Below are 16,247 nucleotides of genomic sequence, written 5' to 3' on the forward strand. Positions count from 1 at the left end.
ACGATATACTTTGTCCCCGTAAGGAAATTTGTTCTGGACTCCGCCCTGCAGTTCCGCATACATGTACATATACATTATTCAGGTCTTTTAAATGTACACTAATTTAAACATACTTAAAATAATATGTATTTACCAGAGCATCACTTACACCCCTTTAGGCATTATTATAACATTTTTACTGTATCACACTGTACATTTTGAGCCTGATAACCATTATTATTACGCTACTGTATATGTTTACATTTGTATTATTGTCATAAATTGTAGTAAAATGTGCAAATGTTTCCTATATATATATAGCAATAATATATAAGAATATTTGTATTTGATTTTTATCCTAAAATTGTGCACCTGTTATATCTAATTTCTCCCTACTAAATAAACATATTCTGACTGAACAGCCTTGGGAAAGTAAAATGATGATTATGATATTCAATTATTTTAGACCATTCTGACTTATAATACTTGTATTGTATACTCTCTAGGCTGTAGTTAGATAAGTACACATTATAATTTGTTTATTCAGTGTGATACACGGTGTTGCAAGTACTGCACTTTAGTGCAATTTGGGGTATATCATACTTGAGTATTTCCATTGTATAGCCTACTACTATATTATATTTCAGATGTTAATTGCACACACATTTGATGATCTTAATAACTATATATAAGTGTTAAACTAAGCAGTACATGGCAGTATATATGTAATGTTTTAAGAATAAGAACTGGGTAACATACTTTTAAATTTATTTGAGATTTCTGTTTTTAACGCATAATTCAGTGTTTTACACAAAACTCCTTCCATCTTGCTGCTCCTTTCTTTAATGAGCATTTCTTCATCTTCCATTTGACATTGTAGGAACACAAAAGTGTATAGCAATGATGAATGTTATTAAATCTGTATTGTTTGCAGTCATTAAAGCTGACTGTAAAGTTATGGCAACAGTTATACATGTTTCCATTGGTTGTTTGACTGTGGCTTGGTACTTTCTTGAAATACATATCCTATTCATACTTTTCAGTTGAAAAGTAGTTGCATACACTTTGCCATCTGTTGACTCTTTAAACTATGTATAGTTGCTGAGGATACTGTGTAGTGATGCTGCAAAGTGTGTCTCTTCTTGAGTTGGGTATATCCCAATCATGAGAACGGCCTTGACCCATCATCATCATCATCAATGTAAAACCCCCTACATTTTCCAAATGTCAGAAGGATTCACCACTCTTGCATAAAATAACTAATCATTTAAAAATGGTTAACTAGAAGAAAAAAAACAACATTTAAAATGTAAGACTTTTTAAATTGTTTTATGTAAACCTTTAACATACATCTCAGCAAAAAGAAAACATCCAAGTGCAACATACAAATGTTGGCCTGAATAAAGAGCAATGTGTTTATTAACAAAACAGTCTAGATAAAATGCACCAACAGCAGTGCACTTTGTATAGCTTCTTGTGATTGAACAGAACAATTAAACATGGTGGAGAAAGAAAAGAGTAACTACTGAGAAGGACTAGAGGAGTAAAACAGTGCCATCAGCTGTTAGGGGTACAACACAGCCAGAGCACATTTGTAGCAACTTGTTTGGAAAGACATCGCAAAAGAGTCCCTTCTTTGACACTGTGTGTATTATACTGCCTACCAGTTATGTCAACATTTAACTCCACTTTGTTCTTTCCTCTTGGTAATGTCGTTCCAGAGACACACATCAGACAGTGTGGAATCCCAGGTTCTACTAACAGGTCAAAGACAGTATCAGAGTCCGAGTAAAGCAGATCCTCTCCTGTTTTTTGGCCTGTTCCTCCAGTTTAAAGTTAGTCATCATCCTCATCATCTGAGTCCATCACCCTCCGCCTGTTGAACTACAGAGAGCATACATTTTGTAAGATAGAGAAGTGACGGATAATACATCAAACATAGGAGATACTTCAGTGGGACTTACTGTCACAGTCATCTTCTTCTCGGTTTGCTCACAGACTTTTTCTAGAATCTCGATCAAGCCCGACTCTGAAATCTGACCAAAACAAAAAACACTTATTGCTCTGCTCGCAGGAGAAGGAATATCTATAACTAAAGTGCTTCAAGCATCAGAAAGTGGTGGACTTACCTTTCCTCCCAACTTTCCAAAACGAGCCATTTGAATGAGATAATTTTCCACTGCATTGGCCTTATCCGGCTTCACTAAAGCAAGATTGTTCACTGAAAAAAAGAAGATAGAAATATTATTCACATGCAGCACTGAACGTTTATCAAAAAAATCCAGTAAGAGGAGCTTGAGGTTTTCCTAGTAAATCCTTTATGACACTTTCAGTAAATAGAAACCACTCATAAGTTGTGTTTCATGTTGAATGTTTTTTGATTTTCACACAAATGTTTGCATTATAGTTTTGTGTCCTTTTTTTTATATTCCAAAGAAATAAACACATTAAATGATTGCACTTTGTTTTAGATAGCTTGATCAACTTTGAAAAGTTATTTGAATAGATATAACAATAAATATGAGAGCTAACTTACATCTTGCACGGGCAGACTGGTCCAAAACCTGAGCCAATATAGTGTTCCTCATGTCCGTTTCTCTGTGAATAAAATGGAAAATATTAGCACATCAGCAATCACTGTCAAAATCTGCAATTGAGACGAGTAAAGGGAAAACAGTAAAGAACAATTATTAAACTTTTGCCATCAGAACAGTGGATTTCTCCAGATTGGTCCCACAGCTAAACAGGTTTAATATGATATCAAATGTGTATTACTTTTCTTTAAGATATACTGTAACTCTGAACCATCAACTCAAAAAGGTTGGCAGATAACATTTCCAGGTGTTCTTGTTTACAAATATTGTTTTTGTTCTAATGTTACCTTTGTTTGGCCTCCTCTCCTTGTTGCTGATTATTTGAGGCATCCTGAAAGAACAGGTTAGAGCACCATTACATAAAGGTTATATTTGTTTGTAATCTCTTAAATGTCATCATCACTTATATTTCTAGCCACTGATATGTGTAAGATATGTGCTGGGTTGGATATATTTTTTATTTGAAAAAAAGAGAAAGCACTGCCTTGCGGGGAAAGCTAAACAATTGCACAAATATAATGGTTTTGTAAAAAGGACAAGCATAAATTAATTACATTCTTACAACAAGGTCATACCTTCTTCAACTGTTTCATTTTGTTACGTGGATAGTAAAAAAAGAACCTCATGTTAATGAAGCTGGCCTGACTTCATACTTAACATTATTCTAACAGACAATTTATGAGAATACTTCACCCCATCTAAGCTCTACCCTGTATTTGTGAAATGGGACAGAAATACATTTAAATAGGTTAAATTGTTCATAAGTCATTGTTTAATTTTGCTCAGCTAACACTGTCATTGTCATTTGGTGCAGAGCTAGCAGTGCAAGTAATGGGACATTGGTTATTATTATTGTGATTTATCCAACTAAATACTGAGTTAATTACATTTCATGTAGATGCACATGGCTATCTTAGGAGGGCTGCATCTATTCCCCTTACAGATGGTTAAATCGTTTGAGTTTTGGTGACTGGTTTAGCCACACTAGCTAGCAGCATAATGAAGCTCTCTTCAGCATCTCCTTATAAGGCGGCCGTAAACACGCTTCTGCTCATGTTTTGTCCTTACCCCTTGCTTTGCCTGTAGTTCCGACATTCGTTGACGCCTAATTGCTTCTAATTCTTCGTCTGCCATGGTTAGGAATAGTGATGTGGACCCACAACAGTGAAAAAGAAAGCGGTAACGTAATTAAATGTGCCCAAATTCTCCTCTGAGGCAAGGCCCTACCCAGTCCAGGGGAGTGTAGTCAATTTCGGAAAAAACGATCCAAGACTAAGGCAATCGAGAACAGAATAATGATCACACAAGAAAAATAAGTTGTTAGTTTATGGTGTACTACGTAGGCTACTACTCTAATACTTAATAATTACAGCACAGCATAGGCATCATTTGCATCATTTGCATTTAATAAATACACCCGCCAGCCAACGCGAATCCTCGTTTCTAATTTTCCAATAATGTGAATACAATTTTAAACCATTACATCTTGTAGCAATCAAGTCCGTGTAGCTTTGTTTCAATTCTTGTCTTTCTTTAACTAGTAAGCAGACTGCAATGCAATATTTGTCATATTAAAAGTCAAGTTCTACCAAAATCACTTCACACATGTCCTAACGATTCCCTGGAAAGCTATAAAAGCTATAAAAGCTTTTGCATCAAGGATTTTTGTATTGAATGCATTTGCTTTATTTTTTAGCGGAAATTCTTTAAGAAACGTTTTATTTGTTTAATTATGTACTTTGGCCAGACACATCATTTTTTAAATCTCTGGGTTCGAAGAGTTCGAACCCACGGTCTCATCTAGATATGGACTGAAGCTTTAACCACTGATACAGCTATACAGCAACCTGTGCAGGCAGGATTGATTTGAAGTGACTCAATCACATTACCTTTTTTTCATTATTATTATTTTTTTCATAATTTAATTATTATTTATTACATTTTGATTTGCTTTATATTATTATTATTATTATTTTTAAAATTTGAAATATTTTGTTATATTATTATTATTTAAAACAATTATAAAATTCACCCACACACTCATGCCATCTTGTCTCCCACCACACTTAACTTTGCCATGCTAGGAGGCGCTAAAATCCACTAAAACTTTAAAAAAAAACTTTAAAAGAAAATCCTCGCCGACAGGGGGGCAGTCCCCTGGACACCGGAGGTGTTGGGGACCTACTCTATATACGCTGTACTCTGTACTCTCTGTACACTCAGATATATTATTTATTGTATCATAGCCTGATTTTATTAAACATTTGTCAAGCTGTTGAGGATGGGAATAGCCTAAATTGTCACACGTCTTCACAGGGTGTGTTCATGGTCCTTTTTGAGAGAACAGTGCAATGTCAATGATATTTATACAAAATTACTTTTGGAATCAGTTTCATTTAGAATAAAATACAGAGAGATGCTGGTGATTTGTAAAACATGTTAGATGGATTTACATGAACATTTATATATATATATATAACAAAAAACACATTTTACAAGACATCTTTTTTTATTGTTTTAATAAAATGTGGTAGGCCTATGTTACAATAACATTTTAAAATAGGTGTTAAATCGGTACCCTAATAATTACAGTGACCATGACTCACGATCACTGTAACCATAGTTCTCATGATTCCTGAGTATATGGTTCTTTAGTTTAGTTATGCTGATCATGATTCATCATTAAGATCATTCAAATTGAGCAGCGTCTTGTCGCTCTGTGACAGTTCAGCTGGTGCTGGGATGATTGTTTTTGGTGGAGTGGCCTCTGCGTGATCCTTTAGACAGCTGATAGGTAGGAAGCCTCAGGAGGTTGATCACAGTTTATCTCTAGCTCCCTCTGTACGTACTATAGGAGAAACGACTCAGCAGCAAAGGGACATGGTACTTTTGGCCTGGGTCAATTATAGTGAAGACAATCTGCAACAAAACACCAAACATGAAAGAGATCAACAATTACAAGTAAAAGATTTACAGGATTGGTAACATGCATGTGAAATGTTAAAGGAGGATACAAAATAACTGATTAAGTAACACAAATATAGTAACATAACAAGCAAACAAAGGAGCACAACAACTAGGAATGGAAGCTTTTTCCTCACCTCAACATACGGGTAAAAACAGGTCTCTCCCATACTCTCCCAGTACCGAGCCGTCTCAAAATGCAATCTATACACACCAGCAATAAACATTTCTTTTGTGATGAGTCCAGGGCAGCGTCCATCAGCATTAGTGATCCTGTTGAGATAAAATAGTATTGTAGACCAATGAATGACAATACACATTGTCAAGTGTTGTTTTAGATGTTCCTGCGATCATAATTTGTGACTTTATGAGCTATTTTGATTGCGGCTGTCGTTTTTTACCCAGAGGTCAGCAAACTCCAGGTATTAGTGGTGGGGTCTTGTCGATAGAGATTGAGGGCCATGTTTGAGCCAGGGACACCCATTGCTGTGTTCAGCACATGGGTGCTCAGAAGACTAGGGGCTGCCATTTCTGTAATCTACAGAACAATAAGTAAAAAATATATGATTCAATCTGAAGAAATCACATTAAACAACAATATTAATAATTCCACAAATATTTTTCTAATAGTTTCTTGAAGGGACATGGACTGTGATTTCATATTTATAAGTCCTTAGGATAGTGAAATCACAATACATGAATATCCCTTTAATAGCTAAATATTAAATATGCTATCCGACTGATAAATAAAAACTCTTCATATCATATTTTTATGGCAAAATTGAATAAAATCTTCTTAAATGTTAGAATTATTTCAGTGACTCAACTATTGACTGCTCCTATTGGGCTATAAAATAAAGTACACAAAACAATACAACACATGAATTATAATCTTATATTCGATTGAATTGTATTTTATTAAAGTTTGTTTTGTGCTTACCTTATTTTCAGGAAAAATATGACCCTTGAGTTGCTGCAGCCTGGACACACTCATGTGCACTGATGAATGAAATCCAAACTAGCACTGCAGTTTTAGTCAACCAAATTGTAATTTTATGGTAAGTTAAAAGGCATCAGATGTTTGTCACATTGCCTTCATGCAGTTCTGCACCCTGTCCTTTTCGGCATGACATCCAGTACTCGTGTGCTTATCTTTTTGTCAACAGACGACTGGTTGTGCAAGAGCTCTTTTTGTCACACTTTGCTTTCAGCACTTTGAACTAAGGGGAAATGGATGATCCAAATGCTCAGAGGGCGAAGTAAATGCAGACAAGCACAGCTACTGGAATTCAAAGAAACATAGTATTTGTATTTCTTAACATTGATGTTTGACTGCTAGGTTAATAAACCCTGAAAACACAACCTTCAACTTCCTGGTTGAATTCCACAAGTGAATTCCCTAACAGCTGTGTAGGCTACTCCTCTCTCTGAAGCTCTGTTAAAAAGAAGAAGAAATGAGACTCATGAAATAGTTCTGCTTTGAAACCACTTCCTGTAATTCAATGAACCGAGTTGTGGAATAGTCAATGATTTTAATCCAAAGATAAGACTGTGTGAAAGTCTATAGTCGGTAAGATTTGTAATAATAACATGTTGCCAACTCTTTTGAAATGATACCTAGCCGCAATAGTTCCAAAAGACGCTAAAGCGAGAAATTAACAGAAAACTACACTGACACAACGGGAACTCCCTTCAAAGCCGCTTCCCAGAACTATATCAGTAACGTAAACAGTTTAGACTTTAGAGTGAATGTAAACAACATGGCTAATGTTAGAAGGCTACTCACTGCTGTTAAGCTACCAGCCTGTGCTAGACTCCGGTGACAAGCATGAGTGCACGGGCAGGTCGCGCGCAGGTGGGCAGACAGGTAGGTGCCAAGCTTCACTCCGCAGGCAGCCAGGTTTGATTTATTAGTCCTGCGACATGCGCATATACCGGATTTGTAGAGTAGGCCTACAGTTGTGAGGTAATATCCAGAACTGAAAGTATTTACTATTAAGACGCATTTCTACCATAGCCAATGGGCTTCATCAGCAAATTGAACATAGGCTAAGTTTTACATCAGTAGCTTATATTAGTCTTAACAATTAACTTTGAACCTAATTCAAACTTATTTTCCTGGTCTGATTTGAATAGTTATTTTAGTTTTATTATGTATGTTATAGCAGGATCTCATGTGCTGTTAAAGAGAGTAGCCTATAGCCTACTGGGAGGATTGTTCAATATTTTCGAAAAAGAAAATGCCATAAACCATATGTTATACCATCAGCAGCCTTCAATACAACACACACCAGCTTCCCTCTGTTTAGTGTGGAATATAGTATAGAATCAATTATTTCGAATTACTTTTACAATTTGGATTAGTTGCACACTTTTAGCGGTCACATTTTGAAGCTTTCAGCATTTTTTTATGTAAATAATGACCAATTAAAGAAAACTTTGTTTTGATTTTGTTTGTTTCTCCATCCCTTTTTTACTATGTGTCGCCTTTGGTTCATCAGAATAAAAACACACTCCCATGTACTGTACTTATACTCAATATGAAAATACTTTTACTACCGTGACAATGAGTATTTTCACTTGGCTTATCTTAAGAATGCAAACAAAAACATGTAACACCATAAGAATAACATGATTGTTTTCCTTTAAAAAAAAACATGAGAAGTCCTAAAACAAGAATAAAATCAGACGGTTCAACAATTACATTAAAGTTTACAATAATACACAATATTACACACAGACCTGGGCCTTTGCATGTCTTAAAAGTGCCAAATACATGGTGGAAAATAGTTGTAATACTCATCTAATAAGTTTGAAGTACACAAAAGACATTGGTTTACAGAAGTATGTATTCTGATACTCTTAACCAGAAAGCAACCAGTTTCTCTCCTGCATGATCAGTTTGATCATCCCTCAAGTATTACTGCGATTTACTTTGACTAGTTCAATTCTGATTTCTGAGAAGAATACAACAAAGAGAAAAAGGGTTAGCATTAACAAAAAGCACTCTTGAAATATCAAATTTGACAGTGTTTTCTTTTGCTTTTACATCACAGAAGAGCTTTTCATTTCTCAGTACATGCACAACATTTTCTAGATATACCCATCATTCTGAAAATCATAATAATGTAATCTTTTTACATGGTTTATAACCTCTGTGCTGCATTCATATTTCTGGTTCTATATTGTTTGTATTCCAGCTAATTCAAGATGTAAGAAATCCGTTTTGGGGAGAAACTGGTGAAACAGCAGAACCATTCTAGTACCTCTAAAAGAAACACAATACTTTTTGTATGTACAGTCTGATAATGGAAAGCTGCCTGGTTTAAACGAAGGTGGTAAGCTGCTTAAACAAAGTTTTAATCAGAAAACCCTATTGTCTCATTTGGAGTAACACTGTATTATTTGGATTAATACTGGAATATGTGTTGGTGCAAACCCTCTTATACAAATTATTAGAAATGCCTGCTGCTGCTAGAGCATACAAAGTGAAATACACACTGTCCTTACATACTAGTCAATCAGTGCATGTACTCAGTTTGTATTAGTCAACTCTGTCAGCGCTTTAGTTTTTCTCAAAAGTAAAAGAAACCAAGCTGCTATGATGCAATTAAATGTATTGTGTTGTCTGATATGTACACCCTGTTGGAAGGGAGTTGAGCCTCTGATATGAGCGTTTGCTTGGGCGTTGTTGTTCTCTTCCTCCATGTTTGGCACTTAATCCATGTCTTCTGTGTCTTCTCATGTTCCTCCCTCATATTTCCTCCTCAAGGTCAGAGCTGTGGTTGCTCATCTGTGACAGACAGGTAGACAAAGACGGGACAGTGAGAGACAAAACAAAGGGACGTTTCATTGTACTGCAATCTCACAATGACTAAGTATTCTTTAATGGAGCAAGCATTAATTGATTTCACCACAGCAGAGCCTCATGACTAGATTAATCTCCTCACATCTCTTTGACATTGTTAATCGGAAATCTTAAAATAATGTAATAGTAATTCATTTAAAATGAATATCTGGTCTCAAGATCTTTTTCAATTTCAGTGGGAGCCTGAGTTGTTGTGTATTATTGTCCTAAATAAAAAAAAGAATATAGCCACAAAATATGAACCCACAGACATTATGCCTAAAACAAAGTAACCAAAAGTGCAGCTCCACTTTGACCTTTGTCATGAATATCAACAGTAACCAATCATATCTATATTTCATATAAATATTTATCTATTCTAATGTTATAATATTTTTTTTAATGGTTTTTTAAAATAATTATTTTTTTAGTTTTTTATAATGTATCTTCTTTAACTGTGTTTATGCATGCACCATATACACCAAGGCAAATTACTGGTATGTGTAAACCTAGCTGGCAATAAACTAGTTTCTGATTCTGATCCTGAGTAACTAAAATCATGCTGTAACGCACTAGGGAAGGAACCAGTGTGCACAGCCTTCAGGTGCATTTACCGTGTGGTGGTCATCATCGAGCTCCCTCTGGTCGGGTTTCTCTCGGTGGATTCGATGGCGAGAGCTGGGTGGAGAGAGGGAGGAGAGGGAGTGCTCGGGGCTGCTGGCAGACAGAGCGTATGGTGAGCCAGCTGGACTGTCCTCTCTCAGGGGAGACCCTAACACACAGGAATAAACACACACATGGAGTTTAGGTGTTGAGCTCTTTGGAGGTTAAAGAAAATACATGTGTTCTTTGGGTCGAATACAAAAACCTGCGCACATCCCACTGACTTTGTACGAGATGACAGGCAGAATCTAATAGAGGGAGTGACAAGAGGAAGGACAAACAAGGAGATACCGGGAGAGAAGTGAGAGACAGCAGAGCTAGATAGTGACAGACAGGGGAATCAAGTCGAGCCCGAGATAAATTAATAGGCTATGAAGATGAGAGCTATCACACGCCCAAGGTCATTCAAAGTAGGAAGAACACACATACTTCCCTGAAGGTCTGCACCGTTCAATTAGCCCCAGGACACATTCTCATTTGAGTTCACTGTCTGTTTATTTATTCAGCCTGATGTTATGATAATGACTCAAGGTTAAGGTTCTTTTTTTGTACAAGAGCATGCAGCAGTGATTGTGGATATAGTGCTCAGTGGAGGGTGGACTATAAATTAAAAGCGTTAACTTTGCTTTAGTTTACGATCAGTTTAATTAAGATTCCAGAAAAACCAATTTTCTTAGGAAGGATAATAAAGCCCTGCCTTGTTCCTTCCCTGGTTGTTAGTGTTTTTGGCAGGTGCGGAAACTGTATTGGCTTCTAATGTCCACATGAGGACAGCAGAAGCTCTTTTCATGCACACTGAGCTGCTGTTGTTCCAATTCATGATATCTGTCTGTTTTCTGAAGCTTCACCAGTTCCTTCCACCACACTGTTTGTCCAGCATATTCGAGAATTCGCTCACAGCATTAACTCCACACAACGCACTCCAGTTCCTATCAGCCTTTATTCCGTTTTTAAAAAGAAAACCTGACGGGAGTAAAAATAATTGATTGGTCAGGTAAAAAAGGAGTGGCTCTGGTGGTGCAGTGCATTCCTTATTCCCCAGTTTCCCCTGCGGCACAGATCCTAAATCATTTTGATTGGGGTTGTGACTGTTGGAGATAATCAAGCAAAAATGCGAAAGTAGCCGATTGCATGAGTCCGCCTTAAAATGTTTTTGATGTGCGAATAGATTATCTATTATTCGATCTCGCACCTACCTGCCTCCACTGTCTTTGTGAATGAGTGTCTCACCTTTGTGGTCATTCCTCTGTGTGTCCATCCTGTCAAGACTGTCAAGCAGCCCATCGATCTGTGTCTTTATCAGAGTCAGCTCCTTTTTAATCACCTGTAACTCCTCCATGCCCACTGCAGGGATGAAGAGAGGGAAAACGTAAAGGACGTTAAGAAATTACACAAGCAGGACATCTCTCAGGGAGACCTTTAAAGTTAGACATATTGGGTTATGGGGCATCATATATTAAAATGTGGCATGTGGCATTATTTAGATTTTATGAACTAGTAGGGCAGCATGAGCATAATTAACTATCCCATTTCTAAGGATCAGATTTAGATTTCATAAAAGGGGTTTGATTACAATATTTTTTCTACACTGCGATGTTTCTCTCATCAGGAACATCACAGAAATGTTTTTTAAAAACTGAACTTCAATACTCAGTGTGTGCTCTAAGTACTACACACAGCATACTTTGCCTGCAATTGCTTTATACTTGAGGGGATGGGTATACAAAAGTATTCATCTGAGGTTGACATTTCATTCTTCATACAGACAGGCATTCCCCTCATTAGAGTTTTAGACAAACATTGTAAATCTGCAGCTTCTAGTGCAACCTTTTTCGTGACTTGTTCCATTCATATTACTCACACTTGGATGTGGTTGAATTAGAGGATTGGGCTCTGGAGCTTTTGGAGTGGGTTCTGTCTCGACTGCGTCTGTGCCCAGAGGAGTGGGAGGAGGAGCGCGATCGCTTGGCCAGACTGGGTCCCAGGGGCAGAGGAGACAAGGAGGCGGGCACACGCTGGTAGTCATACGCCCTAAAAATGTGGGAGATACCATTTTAAAACATTAAAACAAGAAGTCCTTCAAATCAGTTGTGGAGAAAAGTAATGTTTTGGTATCAATAGTAAAACTCAGTAATTGCATTGGGCCTAATGATGAAATATCTTAAACCCAGCCGTGGCTCAAATAACTTGGTGATACAAGTTTGAAAAAAAATGGTCCAAAAGGGAAACATCTTCAGTGAAGAAAAGCATATGTTTAAGCAGTTCATAGATAAATATGGATATTTATATTCTATTGTCCTTTGTCTTTCGATTTGGGTTTCTTTCTCTCCTGCGCTCGTGTAGCCTCCTCCCTGCGGACAGCTCCATGTCTCTATCTGTCACTGAATGTAATTGGTTCTGTCAGGGCCAATCAATAGCTCTCCGCCAGGCTCGTAGTGCTGGTGACAGGGGGTGTAACACAGCCAAACTCTATAGTGCTTAAAGAACCCACACTGTGTCTGTATTTGTGTGTATGTGTGTGTCTATGTGTGTGTGTTACTATAAGAATAGATGTGAATTTTTGATTGAAGCAGAAAGTGATTTGACCTCACATTGAACCCAACAGCAGGGGAACCAGAGCTAAGGGCTACCACAACCACCAATGCAGGAGGTGTGGGAACTAGGCCAATGAAATCTATGAAAGACTAATGTGTCTAACTAATTGTTTTTTTTAATAAAACAAAGGGATACACAGGGTTTCTGTTGGTTCACCAAAAATAAATATGTTTTATTTCTCAGGTTTCCTAATTGTAATTTGCGCTTTTACTGTGACATGTCTCCATGCTTTAATGTCCAAAAAGCCCTTTATTTTTCTCATACTGCCTGTGCTGCAGCACCTCTTTTCACCCTCTGTCTGAAACCAGAGCCCAGTCTGCTCTGATTGGTCAGCTGGCCGGCTCTGTTGTGATTGGTCAGCCACTTAGAGATGTCCCTCCCCTGAGCCTATCACGTACAATGTGTTGGAGCGCTAGCCAATAGAAGCACACATGATACATAGTGATGTCACTATGTTACGGAAGTAAACAATGGAGTCCAACGGAGGTGTTTCAGGCAGGGGGGGGGGGGGGAGACGAGAAACTCACAGGGATTTAGGCATTTTCAGCACATTTACATGTACAAAAACATATGTAACGGACTACAGGAAAGGGAACCCCCCCCCCCCCCCCCCCCCCCCCCAAAAGAGTAATAGGGCCACTACAAGACACTCTAATACTACATAGAATAACATTTATTTTTCATTCTCATTTTGTTCAAAGAATGACATACGGACAATAGGGCATTATATTTTCTATTAAACATTACTTCATTGACATTTAAATAATTTATTTAGCTATCTATGACAATAATTCCTAGAAATAATAATTAATTATATAACTTAGGTCTAGATAAGTGGAAGAAAACTGAAGGATGGATAAACCAATTTAATAATTAATTAATTAATTTTTTGATAAAACTTGCATTTACCCATTATGAGAAAATGTGCCTCCTAGCTACTGAAGCCGCAGAAGCGACAGTTTTTACTTTGGGTCTCATAGTTCTGGCTGAATCTCCACAAAAAACAATTGAACAGCTATAACCATGTATAACATATCCCAACAGGATTCAGTCACATACACACAAATATATATCTAATGTGAGTGTCTACTGCAGGAATACAAACATATATGTAACATTTCAAGACTATGGCAATATCTTGGACTTTTTATGGGGGAATTGAATTGAGTGCTTTCCAGATCTGCAGATAACAACAGTTTGAATATTCTCTCAATCTAGTCACAATCTGTATAAATCTGGATGGAGGACAGTCTGAGCACAGCCCAAATGGTTTCTACGCAGCCATGAGAGAACAGTTCTCCTGCTGTAATACGTCAGCCGCCAACAACAGGGAGGCAAGCTGTCAGCTCCAAGGACTTGGAGTCGGACGGTAATGTGGATTTACTGATAGAGCTGTTAGCCAGTCTGAAGCAGCCGACTTCCTGAAAAGTTTGCCATATTGTTTTCTGTTTGGTTATTTTTCTCTAAAGCCTTTTTACTTGATACTGTGTACTTTGCACATCCAGAGTAGACACAGTCATACGCATCACAATGTCACATAAGGATGAAGTATATTAGGCCCTTCTTAAGTGTGAGATAAGAGGATTTGAGCATTGTCCATGTGGGGAGACACAGAGACCAAAGACTTAGGGGAGTTTAAAGTCTTTTAGAGCTGTTTGCGGGGGCAGATAGACAATGTGTTGTTACACCGGCTTTGAAGTGTCATCTCAGAGAATGGAAGCTCAGACATGGAGAGACTGTAGACGAGTGAGGATTAGAGAAAAGTGTGTGAGTGTGTGTGAGAAGAGAGTGTTTGTCTCTATGGATTAGACCCCACACGGAAAGCAGCTTTGTCAGCTGGGGCTGTTATCTGTGTGTTAAAAGACACTTTTCTATCGTGTTCGCACAAGAGGACAGTAGAAAAAAAAGGAGTAATTCTCCTTTTCCACGTACTGTTATCCACAAAACAACAAAAACGGAAAAAAAAGACACACTCACAACCACACACAATCCCCACACACTCACACCCAGAGGCAAACACAGAAAATATACACACATACCCAAACATATCCCCCCCCCCCACACACACACACACACACACACACACACACACACACACACACACACACACACACACACACACACACACACACACACACACACACACACACACACACACACACACACACACACACACACACACACACACACACACACACACACACACACATACACACACACACACACATACACACACACACACACACACACACACACACACACACACACACATACACACATACACACACATACAAAGCTGTCAGTTGTGCTAGCCAGCAGCATTGGAATAATCATGCACTGTGTTAAAAACAAATTGAAAATCAGTAGTGAATGTACCCCCCTGAGCAAAGTAAAAAAAAATGCATAGTAAGGCATACCGAATGCAAAAAAAGATGACAGATACTGGGAGTAACAGAGCATCGATATGTGCGCGAAAGGCACTAGAACGAAGTGTATATTCTATTGTGTGAATTTGTGTGTGTGGTGTGTGTGTGTGTGTGTGTGTGTGTGTGTGTGTGTGTGTGTCTGTTATGTGACTACTTGCTTTTATTCAGATATGCTGAGTGGATTGTTTATGATTGAGACCTGGGGGATTTGGTAAAGGTCCCTGCGCAATTTCAGTGCAGGTCCAATAATACAGAACCATTCTCAGTCCAACTAAATACCTCGTCTACCTAACCATTGCACTTGATGGTACACTGCACAACAGTATGTTCTGCAGTTAAAAAAAGTAAACACAAGCTGTAATCTAACATGGTTTATAATCAGTACTGTATTTTTAAGGCTTATTATGTAACACTTATGTGTATGATTATTGTCAAGCCGTTGTGGGCAAGTAATGCAGATTCACTGAAAACAACCACCAATCTGTGACATTTTCACAACATACAACATCATTGTTTGGCAGTTTAAAAAAAAAATACTTTAGTCAGCTTTAAATGCCTGCATCTAAGTTAAAATACTGTATAGTCAACCAACAAAGTGTTTTTGCTTTGTAAGTCTTTCAGTGAATGTTTTATTTTCTTTATTATGCCCTCATTTGGTGAAATAAAGAGCATTTGTCTTTGCTTTAGAGACTGAGAGGAATAGGTCTTCTGTTAGTGTGGGTTGACCGAGTGCACAAAAGACAAATAGAGTAAAATGCATACTGATAAATATCTGTATGCAGCAATATTGTCTTACCTTAGTGATTAGCTTTCATTTCTATAAAGGCATACAAGTGGGAAATGAGCACAGAGATATTTTGTATTGATATACAACGCATACTGTTCAGTATGTCAATATAGTGCTTTGGTCATTCCAAGCTTTCCCACTATACACTCTTTTTGTATTGCCTTTTAAATTCAAGCAAACCATTTTTACTTTAAATGGATAAATACTTTAAATGGACTAGCAAATGATTTGAGTTGGTAGCACAAGTTTGGATGCTCAAATGGACATTGAACCGTCTGGGTGTCTTCAAAGAAAGTGTGCATTTGCGTGTTCTTTGTGTAACATGCAGTGCGTGCATGGCTGTTGAGTGGTAACAGGCAACATTGTGAGTAAAGACAGGATGACTGACAGCT

General features: G+C 37.6%; 3 protein-coding genes across 3 annotated transcripts in view; all 3 read right to left on the reverse strand.

The window, feature by feature from the left end:
• Positions 1-1,292: 1,292 nt before the first annotated feature.
• Positions 1,293-3,826, reverse strand: pdcd5 (programmed cell death 5). Its single transcript, XM_079664336.1, has 6 exons — positions 3,642-3,826; positions 2,861-2,904; positions 2,516-2,577; positions 2,109-2,200; positions 1,944-2,015; positions 1,293-1,863 (listed from the first exon to the last, which is right to left on the reverse strand). The coding sequence occupies exons 1-6, from the start codon at positions 3,705-3,707 to the stop codon at positions 1,816-1,818; spliced, it is 384 nt and encodes a 127-aa protein (XP_079520462.1). The 5' UTR covers positions 3,708-3,826; the 3' UTR covers positions 1,293-1,815.
• A 1,249-nt stretch (positions 3,827-5,075) lies between these two features.
• On the reverse strand, positions 5,076-7,393 carry uraha (urate (5-hydroxyiso-) hydrolase a). The gene is made up of 4 exons (XM_079663250.1): positions 6,478-7,393; positions 5,939-6,075; positions 5,675-5,810; positions 5,076-5,492 (listed from the first exon to the last, which is right to left on the reverse strand). The coding sequence occupies exons 1-4, from the start codon at positions 6,529-6,531 to the stop codon at positions 5,403-5,405; spliced, it is 417 nt and encodes a 138-aa protein (XP_079519376.1). The 5' UTR covers positions 6,532-7,393; the 3' UTR covers positions 5,076-5,402.
• Positions 7,394-8,164: 771 nt separating this feature from the next.
• LOC307028322 (uncharacterized protein) overlaps positions 8,165-16,247 on the reverse strand; it is a 32,525-nt gene continuing 24,442 nt past the window's right edge. Inside the window, exons 4-7 of the mRNA XM_079663249.1 lie at positions 11,909-12,078; positions 11,278-11,391; positions 9,999-10,156; positions 8,165-9,330 (exon numbers count right to left, since the gene is read on the reverse strand). Of these exons, the coding sequence (XP_079519375.1) occupies positions 9,292-9,330; positions 9,999-10,156; positions 11,278-11,391; positions 11,909-12,078 (481 nt within the window). The 3' untranslated portion in view covers positions 8,165-9,291. The remainder of the gene's footprint in view (positions 9,331-9,998; positions 10,157-11,277; positions 11,392-11,908; positions 12,079-16,247) is intronic.

This window comes from Notothenia rossii (genome assembly GCF_949606895.1).
Source record: "Notothenia rossii genome assembly, chromosome: 2".
In the NCBI taxonomy this organism is placed as follows: domain Eukaryota; kingdom Metazoa; phylum Chordata; class Actinopteri; order Perciformes; family Nototheniidae; genus Notothenia; species Notothenia rossii.